The sequence below is a fragment of the Vicia villosa genome, linkage group LG7 (genome assembly GCF_029867415.1).
Source record: "Vicia villosa cultivar HV-30 ecotype Madison, WI linkage group LG7, Vvil1.0, whole genome shotgun sequence".
NCBI classification, from domain to species: Eukaryota; Viridiplantae; Streptophyta; class Magnoliopsida; order Fabales; family Fabaceae; genus Vicia; species Vicia villosa.
This window is the reverse complement of record NC_081186.1, coordinates 84,888,812-84,911,874: the sequence shown is the minus strand read 5'-3', so window position 1 is coordinate 84,911,874 and position 23,063 is coordinate 84,888,812. Positions and strand designations below refer to the sequence as shown.

The 23,063-nt window shown below is 34.7% G+C and overlaps 2 protein-coding genes across 3 annotated transcripts; one reads left to right on the top strand and one right to left on the bottom strand.

The window, feature by feature from the left end:
• The first annotated feature begins 1,872 nt into the window (after window positions 1–1,872).
• Window positions 1,873–10,828, top strand: LOC131621040 (probable leucine-rich repeat receptor-like protein kinase IMK3). Of its 2 annotated transcripts, none has more exons than XM_058892246.1 (3): window positions 1,873–2,709; window positions 8,299–9,940; window positions 10,033–10,828. In XM_058892246.1, exons 2-3 carry the CDS (start codon window positions 8,299–8,301, stop codon window positions 10,647–10,649), a joined length of 2,259 nt encoding a protein of 752 aa, XP_058748229.1. In that variant the 5' UTR covers window positions 1,873–2,709; the 3' UTR covers window positions 10,650–10,828. The 2 variants fall into 2 exon arrangements, with proteins under 2 accessions (XP_058748229.1, XP_058748228.1); XM_058892245.1 differs by lacking the exon at window positions 1,873–2,709 and adding an exon at window positions 7,893–8,193.
• A 4,494-nt stretch (window positions 10,829–15,322) lies between these two features.
• On the bottom strand, window positions 15,323–20,062 carry LOC131621039 (sorting nexin 2B-like). The gene is made up of 5 exons (XM_058892244.1): window positions 18,983–20,062; window positions 17,764–17,973; window positions 17,358–17,618; window positions 15,685–15,771; window positions 15,323–15,585 (listed from the first exon to the last, which is right to left on the bottom strand). Exons 1-5 carry the CDS (start codon window positions 19,871–19,873, stop codon window positions 15,505–15,507), a joined length of 1,530 nt encoding a protein of 509 aa, XP_058748227.1. The 5' UTR covers window positions 19,874–20,062; the 3' UTR covers window positions 15,323–15,504.
• Between the last annotated feature and the right edge of the window lie 3,001 nt (window positions 20,063–23,063).

Genomic DNA, 23,063 nt, shown 5'->3' with positions numbered 1-23,063 from the left:
CATTCATCTAATATTATGAATTTGGTCATTTCAAACCTATCAACATCCTAGATCCAATGATATTAATGAAGTGGAGGAAGAAGAATAAATGCATAAAAGATAATCAACTCACACTATCATTAATATCATTCATCTAATATTATGGATTTGGTCATTTCAAACCTATCAACATCCTAGATCCAATGATATTAATGAAGTGGAGGAAGAAGGAAGCCAAAACAAGCATAAAAAAAGGCAAAAAACCACATTCTGCCAGCAGGAAATCGATTTCATGCAGGGGAAATCGATTTCCATAGTGCAGTTTTTTCAAATCAGGCGCAGAAACAGAGTGGAAATTGATTTCTGCAAGGAGGAAATCGATTTCCTCTGTGCAATTTTCAAAAAAAACAGCATTAGAAGGCATAAAACTCAACTTGAGCAAACATACAAACACCTTATGATCATATATCCATTGGAGCACGAATTTTCCATCAAATCACCATCAAATAAGACCAATATAGCATCAAAGATGCATCACATACAAGCACAAAAGAATCACATTATGATAGATGAAAAAGGATGAAGAAAATTACCAAATCTTGAACAAAACTTAGATCTACTTCAAGAATCACCAACACAAATCTTGATCTCTCAACAATTGAAGAAAAAGAGTGAAATGAAAGGTGGCTTAGCTCAAAGTTTGTGAGGTTCAAGGTGTGACTCACAAACTTTATGAAAGAACAAAGAACTTTGGTGAATTTGGTAGGGATGAGGAGAGAAATTGCAAGGGGTTTTTTGGCTCTCAAAGCTTGAGAAATGAGAGAGTAGAGGTCTCTATTTATAGAATTGGAGCAAGAGTAGTGGTAGTTTGGTCTTTTTGTGTTTGGTAATTAACTTGTGTTTAATTGGTAATTAAAGTGGCATTTAAATGGTAAAAATGGTAAAATGAGGCTTAAGTGGGTTTAATGAAGGGGTTAATTTTGATGAGGTGGAAAATTGGTAAAATAACAAAAATGATCAAAGAAAAAGGTGCCAAAATGATGTCAAGCTTCCCTCTCTATTTTTTGAATTTCGCCTTAAGGAAATCGATTTCCCCAGGAGTGAAATTGATTTCACACTGTTCCAGAAGAGAATTTGGCGCAAACTACACTAGGGAAATCGATTTACCCAGGAGGGAAATCGATTTCATGCTGTCCAGAATGTGATTTTGTTGAAGATTGCTGCAGGGAAATCGATTTACCCAGTAGGGAAATCAATTTCATCAGTCCAAAATATGAAAAATGTCTTGTTTATTGCATGTCTTGGCTTGGTGTCATACCCTAAAATTTACCCGATACAATTCGCATTTTTAAATTTATTAAAGGTGTTAAAATTAAGGGCTACGGGGTTTAACATATCTATTTTTAAACCTGACCTCTTATAAAACTCTCTTTAATTAAATAAAGATGTGTGGTTAGCAGGAATTTGAGCCCAAAAATATTAGCCAATATATCTCATTCTAAGGGTTCTTTCATTTGTTTTTATATAGTCTATTATAATTTAGGTATTTACTTATTTTTATTATTATCATTTATATTGGTATCTTGCTAACTAATAGTATTATTAGCTATTATTTGAATTATTATTAATATTAATAAGATTATTATTAACTTTTTTTTGTTATTAATTAATTAGGGGTTAATTATATTAGTTCCAAACTTGTTAATAATATTGTATCATTGCGGATTATTGTTAATATTAACTTTTAGTATTATAGATTATAGGATTATTATTATTATTTTGTATAATTACATAGTTAATTGGGCAATAGGCCCGTTAGGTATAGAAAACCCTAATTCAAACATTATAAATAGGGACTAATTCTATCAATTAGGGGGCGGGGAGAGACACCGAAAAAACACCTTTTCAGGTATAGAGTTCATCAATTTTCCTAACCCTTATATACTTTTGTTCACGTACAAACCAAAGCTGGTGAGCAATTTTCTACCGAATATCCTAGTCTTCGTTTTGTATATACACCACACAAAAAAAAAAAAGCTTTGACCTCTCACATATGTTGAATGTATATATGCACTGTAGAAATCACTACACACTATTAAAAAAACCTTATTTTGTTCATAGCAGTAAAAACTCCATCACCCTATTCCAAAATACAACCACAAAACCATACCCATTCAGAGACAAATCTCACGCTACATCATTACCGTAACATAAATTGTAGCAAATAAGTTTCCAACCTTGCATCACGAACCATCCAGAAACTAAAACTTCAAAAGCGTTGGGTTCAATGAGAATAAAAAGTAGTGAGAAACTCTACGCATACGCAACCGGACGATGCCCTTGTGCTGACCCGATGCACTTCCTGCCGATCACAACTTCATTCACCGGCTGCTACTGCATCATATCCGCCGCTCTACGTTCATCACAGCCACTCTCCGATACGCCGCAAAGCCATCACGCCGATATGAACAACACCGCCGTAAGAACATCCAACACTCATCCACAAGTTCATCGACCTCTCACAACTGATCCATATCGTAAACAGAGCAACGCGACGTACGATACTCCAACAACTTAAAACCGCAAAAAGCAATCGAACCTTCGACGATCCACTCCACAATTCAAATCGTTTCCAGAACAGTGGAAGAAATCAAGGAGAGGAGGCGATCAAGTATCTCAAAGTGCTGTTGGAATTCGCCGATTCGATCTGAAGCCCTCGCATTCTGTAAGGTATCACCTCTTCTCTTTTGTTTGTTGTGTGATTGTGTGTTATGCTTATGATTATGTTATGTTATAAAAATAAAAAAGAGAAGGTGTAAGATAAGAAAGAAAATATGTGTTGTTGTTGTCCGCTGTATCATCCTGAGAGAGAGAAACAATTCTCTTCGTATGCCATCATAAATATGTGTTTTTATTTTATTTTTTTTCTCTCTTAATTTTTACATGCCACATGTCAAAATTTTAGTGGCACATAAGTTAATTTGAAAAGCCAAAAAAGAGTGATTAAAATTATTTCACATGGTTCATGAAAGGGTGGTGCGCTACTCCCTATATACAACTTATTTTTATTTTGTTTTTTTATCTATTTTAATAATTGTTTCTTGAAATAATATTATTTAATTAGGATTAGGATATTAAATTAGGATTAGGGTTTTCTAACCAACTTAGCCTTTAGCCAACCAATCTTAAAATTTTATTCGCTTTGATTAAATCAATTAATCACGGTGGGTAATAATCAATTAATTATTTAATTAATTAATATAATTCAAATAAACTTATCTTGCTAAATGGTTTTAACCAAATCTATTGGTTACGATGATTAGCATTTCCTCTTTATCAAATTCGTTATTATTTGTAATCAAATCTATTGATTATGAGGGGTAACGATAATAATTAAATTCTAAAAAAACACATTTATTTGCTATTAGTGATAATCGAACCTATCGATTAGAATTGTTAGCAATCCCTGCTAATCTATTAATTATGGTGGTCAAACCTATTGATCATCGCGATTAATAGTACAAATCAAATCAGGGTTGTACGCCCAAATCTAAAATACTTAAAACACATCAAACCACAAACTACGGATTTTCATCCCTTTCAATCAGGCAACTCAAAATGCCTTTCAAATCAATTTCCAAACTGCGAATAGGCCACTCAAAAAGCCTTTAATCAATTTCAAACCATATCAAATCAAATCCTAATGCGTACAACCCTGTCCCCGAACTACGTTGACTCTGATTCTCCCTAAGGAGATACGTAGGCACTTGGCAACAAGGCGAGTCCCCCTCTTCCAAACTCTAATCATGTTCAAATAATTAGCCTTTAACTCTTACTACTCTCTGTCATCTTTCTTTATAAACCTTGCCATAAATCTTTATCTTTGAATGTTAGCCTTTAGGAAAGGGTTGAGGGTGCCTAACACCTTCCCTCGACCTGAATATAGTATCTTACCCCGATCTCTCAACTACGTAGGGTTTCCTATTCGCCCTTCAGAATAGGTGGCGACTGTAAAAGCTAAATTTTTAGGGCAGGTTGCTACACTTGGTACCTACAAAACAAAAGCCTACAAAGAAACAAAGCAATATTTTTGATATTTGGGTTAGTACAATATGCATACAAGATAAACAATCATTGGTGCTTGATGGTCCCTCTTATTGATGAGGTGAGTGCAACACCACAAACAAAACTTCCAAGTGAAGCTCTTGATTAATGATTGGGATATGAATGATATAGGATCTTAGGGTCAAAAATTGGGGTATGACAAGGACCATGTTTGCACTAATTAAAATTTAGTTGATATTTTGGATTAGCTAGAAAGAAAATTCTAAACACGTCTAAAAGGATAGGTTTAATAGGTAATTACAAGTTGTGAAGTGAATAAAAACTTGAGTGATCCTTCTTTGATTTATAAAATTAATTAATTAGGTTCAACAGGTTATCACCCAATCTTAATATGCTTAGCCAAGGATGCCAACACTTCTCTGATTGAAAAACCGTGTGTGAGACATGCTTCAAGCATCTGACAAGATTTAAGTTAGCATCCTCTCCAACAGATATGTTTTTAGTCCCTATATTTTATCGCAATTTGTCACTACATGTTTCCCTACTTGAAGTTATATAATCGAAGCCAAGAATATACTCAAAATAATTTTGATTGGAGAGCTAAACCTAGTTTGTCACCCTTCTAGTTCAACCATCGTCTTTTATGTAGACATCAATGATCTTGCTCTAACTATGAGTGGGGTTCTTTCAACATGTCTCCCCCAACTCAATCACCTTTTCACCAAGCTTGCTCTAAATATTATAGATGTTAAAAAAAAATATTAATTTCAATAATCTCACTGAAGACATCTATGTTTGGTCTAATCACTTAAACAGTAATTTTTCTGTAAAAAAAAGGCTATTTGTGGCTCTTAAACAATAAAGAAGGTGTCATTGGTCATCACTTGGCTCCTAGTCATTCTTGGTCTTGCATCTAGAAGTTTTGCCTCTCGAAAAAAGTCAAATTCATGTTTTTATCTTGTTGGAAACAACTCGGTCCCTAATCTATCCATGTCACCTCACCGTAATATGAAAAGTTCACTTCAAAATCATTAACACTCTTGCAAAAAGGATACAAAAGTGTTGACTTCATGAACAAACTTGACGCTTATTCTAACTAAAACATACTCATACACATGTCTTTTTCTTTGGGACTTAACCACTCATCCCAATTAGTGCGACAGCAAAATTTTTACCCTATACCCATCTTTTCCAACTTACATTCTAAAATAAACAATTTTCTATCATATATATCAATATACTTGTGTTTCAAAAAAAAAAAAATGGACTCCTCTATTGGCACCCGGTATGTTTTATTTTAATTTTATTTACACTACCTGCAAATTTCCCTGTAAATTTGACGTTACTTGCGAATTTATCTGCTATGCATTTTGCATGCGCAGGTAAATGCACACATAAAGTCAAATTAATAGGTAAATAAAATTAAAAAATATATATACAGAGTGTCAATTCAATTGGTCCCCCTATTTAAATATAAGAGGGAGAGTCAATAGCTTCTAAGTGTCTACTTTTTTGGTTTGAAACATAAGTATATTGAAAAATATGATAGAAAGACGACAAACAATTAGACAATATCACATTACACCCCTTGAATTTTTCAGACACCTTAAAAAAATTCAATAACTACCCAATATATTGCAAAATAAATTGTGCCTTTTCAACACAAGAATATTTTATTTATTTTTTATACAAAATAAGTGGCGTGTTGAAATAAATTAGACGTGGGTTGGGTGTAGAGTAGAACGCTCCAATCCAGTGAAATGGCAAACACAAAGAGGTCGGAGAATAAACGGCATTGTTCTCCATTTATAGGTTAAAACAACAAGAAAGAGTTGTCAAAGGACAGTTTAATGTGCTTTCTGCGAACCTGCTCTGTGTGTGTGGACCAATACCCACAAACCAGTATAACATGAACTTGATCACCATATGAACCGTAGTACTTGTCAATAATATTACAAGTCACTGCGATTTTGTTGAAATTAATGGGTTTCATTGTTTTCAAAATTTATCTTCATGCTATTTTGTCCTTCTCAATTTTGTTTTATTGATAATTGGTAAAATCAGTTGAAATCAACCATGTTTTCTCAAAATTAACAACAAGAGATATTATGTTTTGTCATTGTCAACTAGTCCAAATTCCAAAAGCGACAACAAAATTTGGATTTCTTAAGAAAATACTATTCATACTATTACATTTATATAATACATTAATTATTATTTTAAAAATAAATTATTCAATAATACATTAATTATTATTTTAAAAATATATACTCGCTATGATTAATATTATAAATTAAAATAACTATTTTTTGATGATTAAAAAATGCAATTAAATATAATTAGTGTTTTAAGTCGGCTAAAAATCCAATAATTACACTCACCGCATCACATGCGACATATGTTAGATGATCTGGATTTATGATCAATCAAATGCACTCCATGTTCCACTAGATTAACATAAAGTGTTAATTTTGCAAATCAATCTCTCTTTCACCGTACAAAAAATTTAAATTCTTTGTTGCAATACCTATATCGATCACCTGTCAGTTTTGATTCACACGTTAAACAATTAATTTTTATATTTTATATAATATATTAGATAAATTTATTAAATTATTGTTTTTATATTTTGCTTAACTACAATCTCAACTTTTTTTATTTGACTTCATTCACAACATAATTATTTTATGAAAAATACTAACGACTGAGAGACATTTGTTAAGAGTTTCAAAAAGAAATCAATAATTTAATATTTTAGAAGTTGAAAATGGCTAACTTTTTAAGAAAATAACAAAATTTATTTCTTGGAAATTATTTATATTCAATACATTTGAAATTAAATAAATAATTTATTTAAATCTTTTTATTTAAAATATTTAAAGAGTGTCTATAAAGTACTCATTAAGATGGCACTTATTTTATTTCAAATTTGTTATCAATGATACATCATGTTTACAAGTTAAGACATCATTAAAAATATTAAACAACGAAGATAATTAGTAACTTTGTATTTTGAGTCAATTTATGGTCAAACCTATCCTATATGATTACATCATGTTTCCCAAACACAAGGAGCATGGATGGGATCTACATGTGTTAAATGGCAAGGTTAATTAAGTCATTTTCGTTTTGTAATTTTGCTATCCAAAACTGAACAACACTGCACAGAAATGGGTTGGTCGGTCCTACACATTAGAGAAAGAAAAAAACTAGCCGTTGGAACTTTGGAGTTCGGACATGCAATAAAAGAAAATTAATGTCTTTCTTTTATCATGTCCTCATGTCTTAACCTCCTCAACACTTAACACAACCAAATCAACAAAACCAATAATAATAACAATAACAATAATTGTAACCACCAAAAAAGCCGATTAGATATTAATGGAACTAAATTAATCAAATGTTATATTTCGAACTCAATACTGAAGTCTTAACCCAAATTTTAAAAAACGATCTGAGATCATAAAAACAATCGCGACAAAACAGTTTTTTGTAGATGGGAATATCGATACATTATCATCGTTTTATATTAAAGAACAAATTATGACTAATTCACATCACAACGACTACGATCAGTGTCGTGACACTTATATCGAGCAAAATTGCAAAAGTCTTTACGCGGCCTTTTTTAAAATCCTGATCCTAACATACAACTCAGTATTAGACATTAACACGGATAAATTTTTTTTGAGAGTTTTGTCGATCATTACAGTTGTGTTAAATGAAATCTTATTCGAAAGATTAGTCTCAAGTAGTTGCGAGCAGAGAGCATAGAATAATCGGTTTTTATCGAATAAGAAGCATTACTAATAATTTTAACAAAAACTAGCCGTTTGTGATATTAAGAAGAGTCTTTCTTAGCACCTGACAATTGTCTTCACAGTTTCTGCTCTCTCTCTCACTCTCTCTCTCTCTCTCTCTCTCTCTTCCCAACACAAGATTCCTCAATACCCCGCGCCCCACTCACTCTTTCTTATGACCCTCCATCACGTGCTTCTCCTCTTTTCTCTCTCTCTTCCCCATTACAAAACCATCTTCCATAACTCTTCTTCCACTGTTTCATTTCTATGATCTTTCTTTTTCCACTCTCTTCTCTCACATTTCAAACACAGTAGTGTCTTCATGGACACTCACAACAACACTCACCATGTAATGTTTCACTCCTATTCTTACTTTACTCATTCTTCTCATTAACTTGCTATAATGAAGATAAAAATTCTAACTTTATGTTTTTCTTACTATAACCCTTTTCAGATGACAAATGCAGCAATTAAAAGAAACAATTTTTACAGGCTATTTTCCATTTTCATCATCTGGGTCCATTTCATAATGATCCCAGTTTCATGTGAAGAACATTGGGATGGAGTTGTTGTAACACAGTCAAACTTCCTAGCACTTCAAGCCTTCAAGCAAGAGCTAATTGATCCAGAAGGGTTCTTGAAAACATGGAATGATAGCGGCTTTGGAGCATGTTCAGGAGCTTGGGTTGGAATCAAGTGTGCTCAAGGACAAGTCATTGTGATCCAGCTTCCATGGAAAGGGCTAAAGGGACAAATCACTGAAAGAATAGGTCAACTTCAAGGTCTTAGAAAGCTTAGTCTTCATAACAACCACATCACTGGCTCAATCCCTTCATCATTAGGACTTCTTAACAACCTAAGAGGAGTTCAGCTTTTCAACAACAGGTTAACAGGTTCAATCCCTTCTTCATTAGGTTCTTGTCCTTTGCTTCAATCTTTGGATTTCAGTAACAATTTGCTCACAGGTGAAATCCCTGAGAGTTTTGGAAATTCCTCTAAGCTTTATTGGCTTAACTTGAGCTTCAATTCTTTGTCTGGTTCAATACCAAGCAGTCTCACTAGTTTGAATTCTCTCACTTTTTTGTCCCTTCAACATAACAATCTCTCAGGTTCTATTCCTAGTTTGAAAATTGGATTATCTAGGCTTCAAAATCTTGTCTTGGATCATAACTTCTTGACTGGAACCATTCCTGGTTCTTTAGGTGATTTAAGGGAGCTTAGAGAGATTTCTCTTAGTCATAACCGTTTTAGTGGTCACATTCCTCAAAGTATTGGAAAGATTTCAAATCTTAAGCAGCTTGATTTGTCACTGAATAATCTCAGTGGAGAAATTCCTGTCTCATTTGATAATCTACTTATTCTTAATTCCTTCAATGTTTCTTATAATAATCTTTCTGGTCATGTTCCATCTTTGCTAGCACAGAAATTTAACTCAAGTTCATTTGTGGGAAATGTTCAACTATGTGGTTATAGTCCTTCAACTCAATGTTCCTCTCCAGCTCCTTCAGAAGGACTAGGTGCACCTTCTGAAGTACCGAAACACGGCCGTCATAAGAAACTCGGTACCAAAGACATTATCCTCATTGTAGCAGGAGTGTTGCTTGTAGTCCTGATAACAGTATGCTGTATCCTGCTTTTCTGTCTGTTCCGGAAAAGAAAAACATCGAATGGTGCCGAGGAGGGACACATTACTGCGAGATCAGCCGCGGCTGCTGCCAGGGCAGGAAAAGGAGTCCCTCCTGTCGCCGGAGAAGTTGAAGCGGGCGGTGATGCAGGAGGCAAACTAGTACATTTTGATGGTCCGCTCGCTTTTACGGCCGACGATCTCTTGTGTGCAACTGCTGAGATAATGGGAAAGAGCACCTATGGAACAGTGTATAAGGCAACATTAGAAGATGGTAGTCAAGCTGCAGTGAAAAGGTTGAGGGAGAAAATCACTAAGAATCAGAGAGAATTTGAATCTGAAGTTAGTATTCTAGGGAGAATTCGACACGAAAATCTTTTGGCAATGAGAGCCTATTACTTAGGACCTAAAGGAGAAAAGCTTCTGGTTTTTGATTACATGCCTAAAGGAAGTCTTGCTTCTATCCTACATGGTATGCCTAATGTAAAAGTTTGCCATAACATTATCTTGCAAAGAATGTTTGTTTATTGATTAATCAACTTCATTGCTTTCGATTTTTTGCAGCTCATGGACCTGAAACAAGAATTGATTGGGCAACAAGGATGAACATAGCACAAGGCATGGCGCGCGGCATGTTATACCTACATTCGCACGAAAACATCATACATGGGAACCTAACATCAAGCAATGTGTTACTTGATGAGCACACAAATGCCAAAATAGCAGACTTTGGTCTATCAAGGTTGATGACCACAGCTGCTAACTCTAATGTGATTGCCACGGCCGGTGCATTAGGATACCGAGCGCCCGAGCTCTCGAAGCTAAAGAAAGCGAACACGAAAACTGATGTATACAGTCTTGGTGTAATCTTGTTAGAACTACTAACAAGAAAGCCACCTGGTGAGGCAATGAATGGTGTTGATTTACCTCAATGGGTTGCCTCTATTGTTAAAGAGGAGTGGACTAATGAGGTTTTTGATGTTGATTTGATGAGAGATTCTTCAACAAATGGTGATGAGTTGTTGAACACTTTGAAACTTGCTTTGCATTGTGTTGATCCTTCTCCATCAGCACGACCGGAAGTTCAGATGATACTTCAACAGCTAGAAGAGATTAGACCACAGATGTTATCATCAGCAGCCATTTCTAGTGATGAAGGGGCCATTCCTACAAGTGAATGAATTGCATCATCAACTTTTGCATTGTTAGGATAGTGTTTCTGTTATTCTTTCATTCTTATTTTTTGATTACATTTTTTGCATGTTTGAGTGTGTATTATGTACATACTAATGTATTTTAATTAAGTGAGTGTTTCCTCTTTAACACTTGATCATTTCATAATGAAAATTAGTTTGTTCAACTTGCTCTTCTCCTTTTTTTTTTTTTTTTTTTTAATGTGATTGTGTTAAAATTTTATATTTCCTCACATACAAAAACCATGCAATTATTTCTTCACATCTCTATGTAACATCCACAAAGTTATTTTCTATTTCCATCACTCCCCCTCAAACTACTGGTGATAAGTATTATCCATTCTCAGTTTGAATACAATTTGTTTAAAATTTGAGTTACTCAATTTTTTTAGTGAGAATATCTGCAAGTTACCTTTACGAGGACATATATGAGATGCAAATCAGTCCACTATCAAGCTTCTCTTTTATGAAGTGTCTATCAACCTTAATATGCTTAGTTCAATCATATTGAACTGGATTATATGCTATACTAATAGTTGATTTATTATCACAGTAGAGCTTCAAGGGTCCTTCCTAATTGATTTTCAAGTCTTCTAAAATAATTTTGAGCCAAAGTAATTCACAAATGCCTTGTGCCATGGCTCAAAATTCAACTTCAACACTAGAACGTGCTACTACATTTTGCTTTTTACTCCTCCAAGTCACAAGATTTCCTCCAAGAGAGGTACAATACCATGTAGTGGATCTTCTATTAACAATTAAGCCTGCATAGTCTGCATCAGTGTAGGCCTCAAGGGTTATATTTTCATTTCTTTTGAACAAAATTCCTCTTCTTGGAGTTCCCTTGAGATACTGCAGGGTTCTAGAACCTGCTTTTAAATGGATCTCTTTAGAACAGAGCATGAATTAACTAACCATACTTACAACATATGCAATATTGAATCTAGTGTAAGACAAGCAAATTATTCTCCCAACTAGATGTTGATAAATTTCTTTATCTACTGCAACATCTTCTTTTGTATTACCCAATTTAAGATTTGGATCTATAGGAACAATTGCAGGTTTACACGTTGTTTTCCCCGCCTCTTTGAGTAAATCTGTAATATATTTTTGTTGAGATATAAAAATGTATTTTCGGGAATATGACACCTCGATTTCCAAGAAGTACTTCATCTTTCCAAGAGTTTTTATTCCAAACTCCTTAGTCAAACAATGACTCGAGATTTGTTGCTCCTTCCAATCATCTCCAGTCATTATAATGTCCTCCACATATACTAACAGAACTGTTACTCCCCCTTGTGGCGAGTGTTTGATGAACAAGGTGTGATCCCTTTGACTTTGATTGTACCCCAACAATGTCATAACCTTAGTGAATCTTCTAAACCATGCTTGATGTGATTGTTTTAGGCCATATAACGCCTTTTTCAACATGCGAATTGTATTGTCAAACACTTTTGTTTCATATCCCGGTGGTACCTGCATATAAATCTCCTCCTTAAATTCTCCATGTAAGAAGGCATTTTTCACATCAAATTGTTGTAAATTTCAACCATAATTGGCAGCAAGTGATAAAATTACTCTCAATGTATTCATCTTTGCAACCGGGTCAAATGTCTCTAAATAGTCAATTCCATAGGTTTGTGTAAACCCTTTGGCAACCAACCTGGGTTTATATCTTTCGATTGATCCATTAGCCTTATATTTTAGTGTGTACACCCATTTGCATCCAACGGGCCTCTTTCCTTCTCGTAAAGTCACTAACTCCCAAGTTCCATTCTTCTTCAATGCGTCCATCTCAATATCCATGGCTTGCTTCCATTTTTCATCAGACAATGCCTCAGAAACATTATTGGGTATGGAAGCAGCGTTTAGGTTTGTAAGAACAGCTTTATGGGTAGGTGAGAATTTTTTAAAAGAAAGATAGTTTGAAAGGGGATATAATGGTTGTTTGGTGCATTTTGTGGTACCTTTTCTAATAGCTGTTGGAAGGTCTAAGTCATCATCTTTGGTTTGGGTCATAATTTTATCTTGTAATTCAAAAGAATTAATTACCTCATTTGAAGGAGTCAAGTCAGGCTCTTGAACATGTGTCGATTAAGGAACAACTTTTGACTTTCTCATGTAAACTAAATTCTTTCCATATCTTACATCCACTTCAGGTCCAAGTTCAACTACTGATGCATTTGATTGATTTGACTTAACTCTTAGTTCTTCAGTCTTAGTGGGTCTAGTACATGTGTGTTTAACTCAAGACCAAAAAGATCAAGTCTATTTGACTCTAAACTAGAAGAATTAGGTGGATTTGACTTGAGACCAGAGAGATTGTGTGTATTTGATTCATGACTAGAATGACAAGATGTATTTGACTTAATACTAGACAAATTGAGTGTATTTGACTCAATACCAAAAAGATCGAGACTTTCAAACTTATATTCCTTAAAATTCTCCCCCTGAAGATAAGGTTGAGTGAAGTACGATTCCTCCTCATGAAAGGTAACACCCTGCGACACAAAGAACCTTTTAGATGGATGATGAAAACACTTATATCCCTTTTGAGTAGAGGAATATCTGACAAGAACGCATCTTAGGGCTTTAGGATCAAGTTTTTTTTCCTATCTTGACTATGAACATGGACAAATGAAACACACCCAAAGATTCAAGGTTTAAGATTACTAGTTGACAAATTTGGATAGAAGGAAGAAAGAACATCCATAGGACTCTTAAATCCTAATACTCTATAGGGTAATTGATGAATAAGATAAGTGCTAGTGAGAACGGCCTCCCCCATAAATATTTAGGAGCATTTTGATGAAACAATAGTGCTCAGGTTTGGTCTAATAGATGCCTGTTTTTTCTTTATGTGATTCCTTTTTGTTGTGGTGTTTTAACCCAAGAAGACTTATGGACAATTCCCTCTTTTTGATAGAAAGAAATAAGAACACGATTGAAATGCTCTTTTCCATTATCAGACCTAAGCCTTTTAATGTTTACTCCAAATTGATTTTTAATCATGTAAAAAACTTTGGGAAAACAGTACTAACGCCAAATTTTTTGGGAGTAAAACCACCCAAGTAACCGGGGTACAATCATCTATAAACATCACAAACATCTGAATGAAGAAGATAGAAATGGGAAAGGCTTCTTTTGTTGGTGACAACTTGCACTCCTTGTCCTCTAAATGTCGACCCACATTATCCCACTCCAGTGTTGAGGTCAAATATTATGGTGTTGCTCATGTGGTGTCTAAATCTTATTGGTTAGGTAACTTGCTTCTAGAGTTCCATTGCTTGATTCACAGAGTTAACATGATCTATTGTGATAACGTTGGTGCCAACAAGAAGGAAAAAAATTTATATATTCAACCAACCACAATACTTTCTCTCCTAGTAAAACAAACTAAAAATTCAGAATTACGTGTAATTAATATCCCTACTTTTGAATTATTAATCCAAACTCAAGGCCAGATGCAAAACCAATCTTGTTCTTACATTATTGTCCCTAAGAATAGAACCTTATAAACTTCAAGATTTTTATACATTACAAATTTCTTGGCCTGATAAGTTAAGATGACTATTTCTATGCATGACAAATTTCCTTGCCTGATTAGTTGAGAAGACTATTTCTATCAACAACAACAATAAAATCTTATCCCATTAGGTGGAGTCGACTACGTGGATTAACTTTCTCCATAACGTACTATCAAGGATCGTGCTTCTATCCAAATCATTAATCTCAAGATCTTTCGTAATATATTATCTTATAGTCTTTCTAGGTCTTCCTCTTCCTAGAATTGTTTACTTTCTCTCCATATGGTCTACTTTCCTTACAACAAAATCTACAAGTATTCTCTCTACATGCTCAAACCCCCTAAGTTTATTTTTCATCATCTTCTCTACTTTAAGTGATACCCCGACACTCTAATATTTTTCATTTCTATTTCTAACATGACAAATTTACAGGCTTGATCAAATGAGAGGATAGCAAAAACGTAAAAAATTTACATTATTCCTAAATTCTAAAAAAGCCCTTGGTGAAATGGAAACAATTTTTTTCGAACGAAATTTATAATAGTTCATTTGAAATTTCTGATAACTTGTAATTAGTTCCGAAAATCTCAAAACTTGTGGTAAAATCTTGTAAATTTTTAAATTTATGATAACTTCTTGAATTTTTTTGATAAAATATCCCAAAAATTTCAATATTTTCAATTAAATCTACTAGAAATTTCAACATTTTTTGATGAAATATTCCGGAAATTTCAAAATTTATGATAAAATCTACTGGAAGTTTAAAATTTTTCTAGTAAAATCTTCCGGATATGTTTGAAATTTTCAATATCGTCCAAGAGATTTCAAATTTTTTAGTGAAAACTTTGAACAAGATTATTTTAGTTTTTTCGTACACTTTGGGGAGTTTCAGATATAAGGGAGGGTGGGGTGGCAGGTTACCTCTCCAAAACATAGTTGAACTGCTGAAATAGAGAAGATTGTATGACACCCATAACTCCTCATTTAGAAACCATGACTATTATTCAGAAGACCAAATCTCATATTTATACATGCATGTGGATTAAAATGCCATCGATTTACTACAAGAAAAAGTTCAAAATATTTCAAATTAATAACTCATGGATTAATCACTAATATGGGGAAGAGTGAGGATTAAATAATGGTTTGCGGTTTATTAACAAGGATCGTGGGGACCATATTAGAAAATAATATACGCTGCATGTACAAATCTGGTTTGTTAAAACTATGTTGGCCAAATGTTTTTACTACATAAGCTTAACTAATAAAATCTAGAAAATAGCTTAATGAAAACAAAATTTACAGCCGAGTACATTTTAACTACTGTCTCTTGAGTATGTAGCTGATTCTTCCGCAAGCTTCTCCCACACAGCAGCCATCTTCTCAGCATAGCCTGCCTGTAAAATGCATGTTGTAGAATAAATTACTGTTTTGAATCATAAATAGCCAAGCAATCTAATAAAACAGCTTACACAGAAGTGATAAATGAGGGTTACCTGATTGACAACAAACCCTCGCAGCATGCTTTGAAAGTCACTTTGCCTTTCCTGGTCAATTCTTTCAAGCTCACTCCTATTATTTTCCTGCAAACCAAAGTATCCATATTTGCATTTGAGACTTCATTTATGTTGGGAGCAATGGGATTGAAACTCAATACAAACATCATTTACTTCCTATATAGGTAGGTAAAATTGGGACGTCGGATGCACATATAGAGTTAAGTGCTACACTCAGGTTAATTTTTTGTGCATTGCAAAGCCTGGTCATTATAGGCATATCTGGTAGAAAATAACCATCAAGTTGAAAACTTCACATTCTATTCAAGTCTATAGGAGTCTACTGGAGTTAACAGAAAAACTATTTTATGAGTTAACTCTATTTTCATGCCTAAACTCTTGCGACTTTATGAGTTAACTCAAGAATTTGCCACCATGGACATGAGATAGTCAGATGACTTGTCTCTGCTCACTTTTTTGCATAGTATATACCCTTGGATACTCCGTGTAAGGATATATAAGGTAATGAGGAGTTAGATAGGATATGAGATAAGAGGAGAGTTTGTTAGGATATGGGATAAGAGGAGTTAGTAGTAACAGTACAGGATAAGGAGTTAATTAGGGAAATTAGTTAGAGACATCATGTATAAATAGGAGAATAAAATGAATAAAAATCATCTTTGGACATTGAAATTGTTAAGAAAGTATTACAGAAAACCCTTGGAGGAGAGATTCTTTCCTATTCCATCATATTTTTCAAATAAAGTGTTCTTTCTATTCCATTCAAATCTTGGGTTGGTAACACTACTCGCTATCTCATGGGAAATTTTCAGGTATAGCCTCCTTTTAGCTATCATATATGTTTTATGACACCACTCTCTAACTTGTGTGGGACTTGGAAAGACTAAGCAACATGATAGTTATCCCTGGCTTTTATACATGTTGTATACTTGGATATTCCACTTGCTAGCTTATGCTAAATGCTTGCACCATCAACCTCGGTTGAATTAGTGAATTGTAGACTAGTGTCTTTACTAATTAGTTGATCGATATGGTTTTTAACCATTGGATTACACATTGAGATGGAAATAGATTTAGAATACAAATTTCAATCAGTGACAAAATCTACCATAACATTTACAGGTGCGCCAAATATGGAAATAAAATTCAATGATAAATCTGGTATTAAAAACATTGGGTTTTACATATGGAGATGGCAGTGTTATCAAATTGCGGCGCCATGGCCGCTATGGTGGATGTACATGGCAGTTTTTGGGCTCGCCGCAATGGTAAATATCGGCCGCTATTGCGGGTTTTTCCACCAAAATCTTACTGGATGTCATTGTTACTTTTCCACAAGGGTATGCGGGTGATTAAAATTAAGTCAACATATCAAGCTCAGACATTGAGTAATAGTGTCAAAATTCCCCCCTAGGCTAATGTAACTGTACAAGTGAAAGCAAACAAAGACAATATCTTCAAAGTATGGCAAAGCATGGAAACATGGGTTATATCGGCGCCAAACTAAAACAGAGAAGTCGGCTCTAAAAGCAAAAATATGCTAATATGTACGAGAAAGGGGAAGGGAAATCTCAATTTTACAAGTGGAGTCTGAGTTATAGATGCTAAGGGAGAGGAGAGTCCTAGACACATAAATTGTAGTTGGATGTTACCTTGATTCGTTCATACTCTCTATCAGCGCAAATTTTAGCATTTTCAGTTACTTTCACGGCTTCTTTTAATTCTTCAATTTTCCGCATCCTAGACTTGTCTCCGCCAAATATTCTAGATGAAGCAACTTCAAGCTTCTCAATCCGTGAATGTAAAGAAGCTAGTTCTGATGAGAGTGTTTGAACCGTCAACAATGCACTTGATCGGTCGGAAAATGCATTGTTGATGGCTAGCATTGTCCCAAGGTATTCATGTAGCTTATCCTGCAACATACATAAAATCTTACTCATCAACAACAGAAAAAGAGTTAATGATTTATACCCAGAAGCTAACACATAAATTTTATCGTACAATTATATACCAGTGCCAAAAGTTCTATTTTAATAAGTAATTAAAACTTGCACTTACCAGATGTTTAATTGTTTGTGTATTCAGCTCTCTATATAACCTGCTTGATTTGACAGCTGCGGTTGCTACATTTTTCATGTCAGCAGCTCGTACTCTCTGAGATTCAAATTCGGCTTCTTCCGTCTCAAATTTAGTAAGTTTCACAAAAGCCAACCCTAGCTCGCCCATTGTTTCACCCATGTCTTGCTGATACTTGACAAGGGATTCAGCCTGCAACAAAGTCAATGCAGATGATAAGCAAACAAAATCAACCCTAGCAACCAAATAAGGAAAATAACAACAGCATTCCGAAACAATTCATTCAGTTCCACATGACAAAAATGGCAATGCAATATTTAAAGGAGAATAATTTAAACAAAAAACTCCATAAAACACAATGGCATTAGAATACAAACGTTTTTTAATCAACCAACTACTATATCATGTTCTGTAAAGAAACTCAAATAGACAAAAAAATGGTAATGCAATTCTTAAAACGAGAATAATTTAAACAAAAAACTCCATAAAACACAATGGCATTAGAACATGAATGTGCTGCAACCAACCAACTACTGTATCATTTTTGGCAAAGAAACTCAAATAGACAAGAGACTTAAGTTTTGGCAAAGAAACTCAAATAGACAAGAGACTTAGGGCGACAGTTGGAATTGCTTCCAAAATAGTAACTGTTCTAAATCACTGTATCAGGAAAATTGACATTAGTGTTGTAAATTGTGTAGCGAAAAATAGCAGTTTCTTTGAACCCTGGTACAAAGAACTGCTATAGCGCCGCTACTTGACAAAAAATTTGTAGTAAATAGCGTATCACGGAACAATAACAATTTGTTCAAATTTTGCTATGCTATAAGGCCTCTATAGTTGCTATTTAAAAACACTAATCAATACTATAGAGAATCACAATCAAATGCAATTGATATGGCCATAGTGTAGTCACATAATCACATTGTAGTTATGAGGATATCATAAACCACAATGTCGCGGCTCATATTGCGGTTGCAGACCCTTTTTTAAAACCCTAATTTAAACCCACTTTGGAGTTAATGCATCATGCCTTAGATCTCTTCAATGAACTACCAAACATACACACCAAGAGGACAAAAGGGCTATCTAGAGTTCTCTACTAACATCATATTCCTTTTTGGTAAAACAAAATGAGACAAACTAATAGATTTAATTTAGATTTTTAAGCTCTAACAAAAAACATTCATATAATCACTACCTGCTGAGAAACATTGCTAAGTTGTTGTTCAAACTCCATCAACTTATCCTTCTTCTCCATAAACTCCTTATCTTCTTCCACAACCAATGGCTTGGCAGCAGTCCAATCATTGGTAACAGATTGTTTCAACTCTTTGAAAATCCTAAGCAAGTCTCTCCCACTCCTAGCAGGCTGAGCCACATCATTCAAATCAACAGCCACACTCTCCGAACCAAACAGCTGCCGGGGAAGCCTCACCGCTCCGTCAAGCATCCTCGACGCAACATCAGTACTCCTCACCAACTGCAACTTCCCCTGACCTTCCAAAAATAATCTCAATTCCTCACTCTTCCCAATCACAGGGTGTGACGCTAACTTCCTCAGGTACTTCTCCAAAGCAACTCTCCTCTGCTCTACAAACTCCTCTTTCTGCATCACCTTCCTCTCAACCGAACTCTTCTCCGGTCTCACCGGAATCACATAACCACGATACGCCTCCGATAATCGCTCCGACAGCGTAACCACCTCCCGAAACCTTCTCCTCACACCGAACTCCGATTTGTCGGTCCTCGTCGTGATGAGATAAGTATGATACGAGCTTCCACCGGGAACGAGTGAGTTCGTGAGTTCTTGCTCCTCCTGCGGATCGGAAACCGAGATTTGCATGCATTCAGATTCGGATCCGGATCTTGTCGTCTGTTCTAGGGTTTGATCATGACCGTTGGAATCAAACGAAGTGAATATCGCTTCAGCGTAAGACGGAGGATCAAGAAACGAATTGAACGGCGATTCAGGACTTTTCGGCTGTTGTTGCAGAGGATTGCCGGAGGAGTTATTGCCGTCGTCGTGGAGTACCAACGACTCCATTTCGTCGTCTTGGGAAACGCGAAGAATGTGATCTTGGTTCATCATTTTGTTTCTTCGATTCGATTCAAGAAATTTTCGATTAATCGGAAATGGATTTTCAGTGTTCCATGATGGAGATTGCGAAGAAGATGAAGATTCCGGTAAGAGCGAGTGGGGTCGAGTCGTGACTCGGGATTTTTGTTGAGTCGACTCGGAAACGGGAAAATGGAAATTGATTAGGGTAGTTGAAGAATCGCATGGGTGCCAGCTAATAAATTGAGAAGCACATTTTTCTTACGTGTCACGAGTTGCAAGTTAATGACGTGGAAGCCAAAGTAACGACAAAACAAATTTTTGATTAATTAATAAACTCTTTCTAAAAACCTCCGTGTAAAATTAGAAATATTTAAAACCAATTTAAATTTTTTATTGAAGTAATTTTAGCCAAATTTTAATTACATGTAATTACTATTAAAGTCTTAACTTTGTGATTTTCTGGAGATTAACGTAAAATAAATGTAAAATATGAATGCAAACAAGCTTTGTAAAAGACAAAAATGGTGGCAGTGTTTTCACTTTTCAAGCTTGTGGATAAAAATTAAAAACCAGCTTCGACTATAGCGTCACACAATCCAAGTGGCAAATTCCTAATGGGTTGAAAAAATTTGAGCTGGATTTGTAAATGAATTTTCAAATTTAGAATTTTGTCTTATATTTACCAAAGTATATATGATTTGTTAATAGGCATATACTTGTGCCAGCATGGATTTGTTATGTTAAAGAATTAAAAAATATAGAAGGTACTCCCTCCGTCCCAAATTATAAGAGAAATTCACTTTTTAGATTCATTGAATAATTAATGTATCTGGTCTGTATATAGACCAGATACATTAATTATTCAATGAATCAAAAAAGAGAATTTCTCTTATATTTTGGGACAGAGGGAGTACTATACATGATAAATTAAAAATAAGAAATATGAATTTTAATTGATATACTTAAACAAGAGGAAGGTGATCCTAAAGGTAACTAAGAAGAAGTTTGACGACACCAAATGGTTATGAGTTAAATTACTCTATGAGATATGGTCGATGAGGTAAGGTGTGTCGCTCATATCCATGAATTCACTGCCAAACATAGAACTGCTAGAAGATTCAACTCCAAGGTAATTGTATGAGAAATGCAAAAAGGTTACCGAGTACTGAGACAAGTGGTTATGCTTTCACAATAGGGAAAGTTGCAACCTAACAGAGAAGGACCATACTTAAAGGAAATTATGATACCAACTACAATAGAAAACAAAAATTCTCTTTTAGTTGATCCTTATGAATGATGCATGGTCAGTGATAAAATGATTACCTCTTATGGCGATTAGCTTATTTGATTCAGAATCGAAGGAATGGTCATGAGCTTTAAATGAAGAACAATGCCTCTACTTATTCTACACGGACATAATGCATTCAATCTCAGTGATAGCTGCTACAAATAAAGACTTTAAGTGAGAGAGAGAGAGAGAGAGAGAGAAAGAGAGAGAGAGAGAGAGAGAGAGAGAGAGAGAGAGAGAGAGATTAGAGCTAGGGTTTCACAAACCGAGTTTCATCAAGTGTGTAAGCTTATGCACAAGGGTTCTATTTATATAACACTTGTGTGTGTTGGCAGCTAAAACGCCCACTTAAGTGCACCATACCTTATGGTATAGTGTGTCTCACTTAAGTGCATGATACCTTAACATATTTTGTATTCCAGTTAAGTGTATTGTACCTTACGGTTTTCTACAATTCACTTAAGTGCATCGTACTTTATGGTGTTCTATAATTATCTTAAGTACACCGCACCTTATAGTGTTCCTTATTTCACTTGTTTATTTTATCTCTCATCAATTTTTCCTTATGTATGTGACCTTGCAGGTTCTCGTGATGTTGGAAACTATACTAAATCACATATTTAACATAATAAATATTGAGTGGTATCTAGCAACACATCAATGCTATCCAAGTCACGAAAATTTCATGTGATCTGACAAAACCTTTTCGTGATAATGCTTGTCTCTGTGGATACAATAATATTGCATAACGAGCCAAAAAGATCCACGTGCAAAAGTTATAAGTAGGGGTGGCAAACGGGTATGTCCGTCCCATTTAGGCCCGCCCCACAAAAGCCCGCAAAAAACGGGGCGGGCGTGGTGGTCAAAGTTGTAGATGCGGGCTCATTTACTAGGCCCTCCCTGTTTAATAGCGGGCATGCCCGCTTCTCTCTTTAAAAAAAAACTTTTTTCCACTCATGTTATAAATTAAAAACATACATCATTAATAAAAAAATATAGGTAAAAACATACTTGCATTAAATTGTATCAAAATAAACACTATCATTATCTTATATTTAAATGCAATGATTAAATTCAACAATTAGTTCAACATAACTTCAAGTTCAACAAGCATTGCATCAAAACCAACATAAGTAGTTCAAGTTCAACACCACAAATTCAACAAAAGAATAGAACATGTTACAACATATAAAACACTATGTTAGTGCATCTTTGGCAGCATTTAACAGCAACATAAAACCATTTAACAGCCTATTTAGCAGCATTTAACAGCGGCAGAATAGCAGGTTAGCATTTAACAGCAACATAATAGCATTTAACAACAGCCAAACATTATTTAACAATAGTAGATAAACATTTAACAACAGCAGAACACATATTAGCATTTATCAGCACTTAAACCAATTTAACACACGTTATAACAACATGTTTGACAATATTTCAAGATGTTTGACAGCAGTTCAAAGCAGTAACATGTTAAAACAAGTTTAAAATTAGAGAAAAATTAGTTTATGCCCGCGAGCACCGTTTTTTGCAGTTCGGGGCGAGGCAGACATTCTTAGATACGCGGGTTCAAAACATAGACTCGGCCCACAAAAAATGGCGGGTAAATCAGACTTTCCCCGCGGGCCGAGCCCGTTTTGTCACCCCTAGTTGTAACAGCCGGTTTGTAGAGATAATATGTTTTCTTTAAAAGAGGTTGTTTACCTTTTTGTCACACACCACATAACTAATTATTTCCAAACATAAGTTTGGTAGAGTGATTAATAAGTCCTTACAAACCAACTTGTTTACGTGGTTCATATAGATATGAGTTATTCTCATATGTCATGGCCATGATCCATCCTCGTTACTTAGAAAATAAATATCAATTGAAGAAATTTGTTTAAATTTGCGATATAGGTATTTCCATATCTTGAACTAGTAAAGATA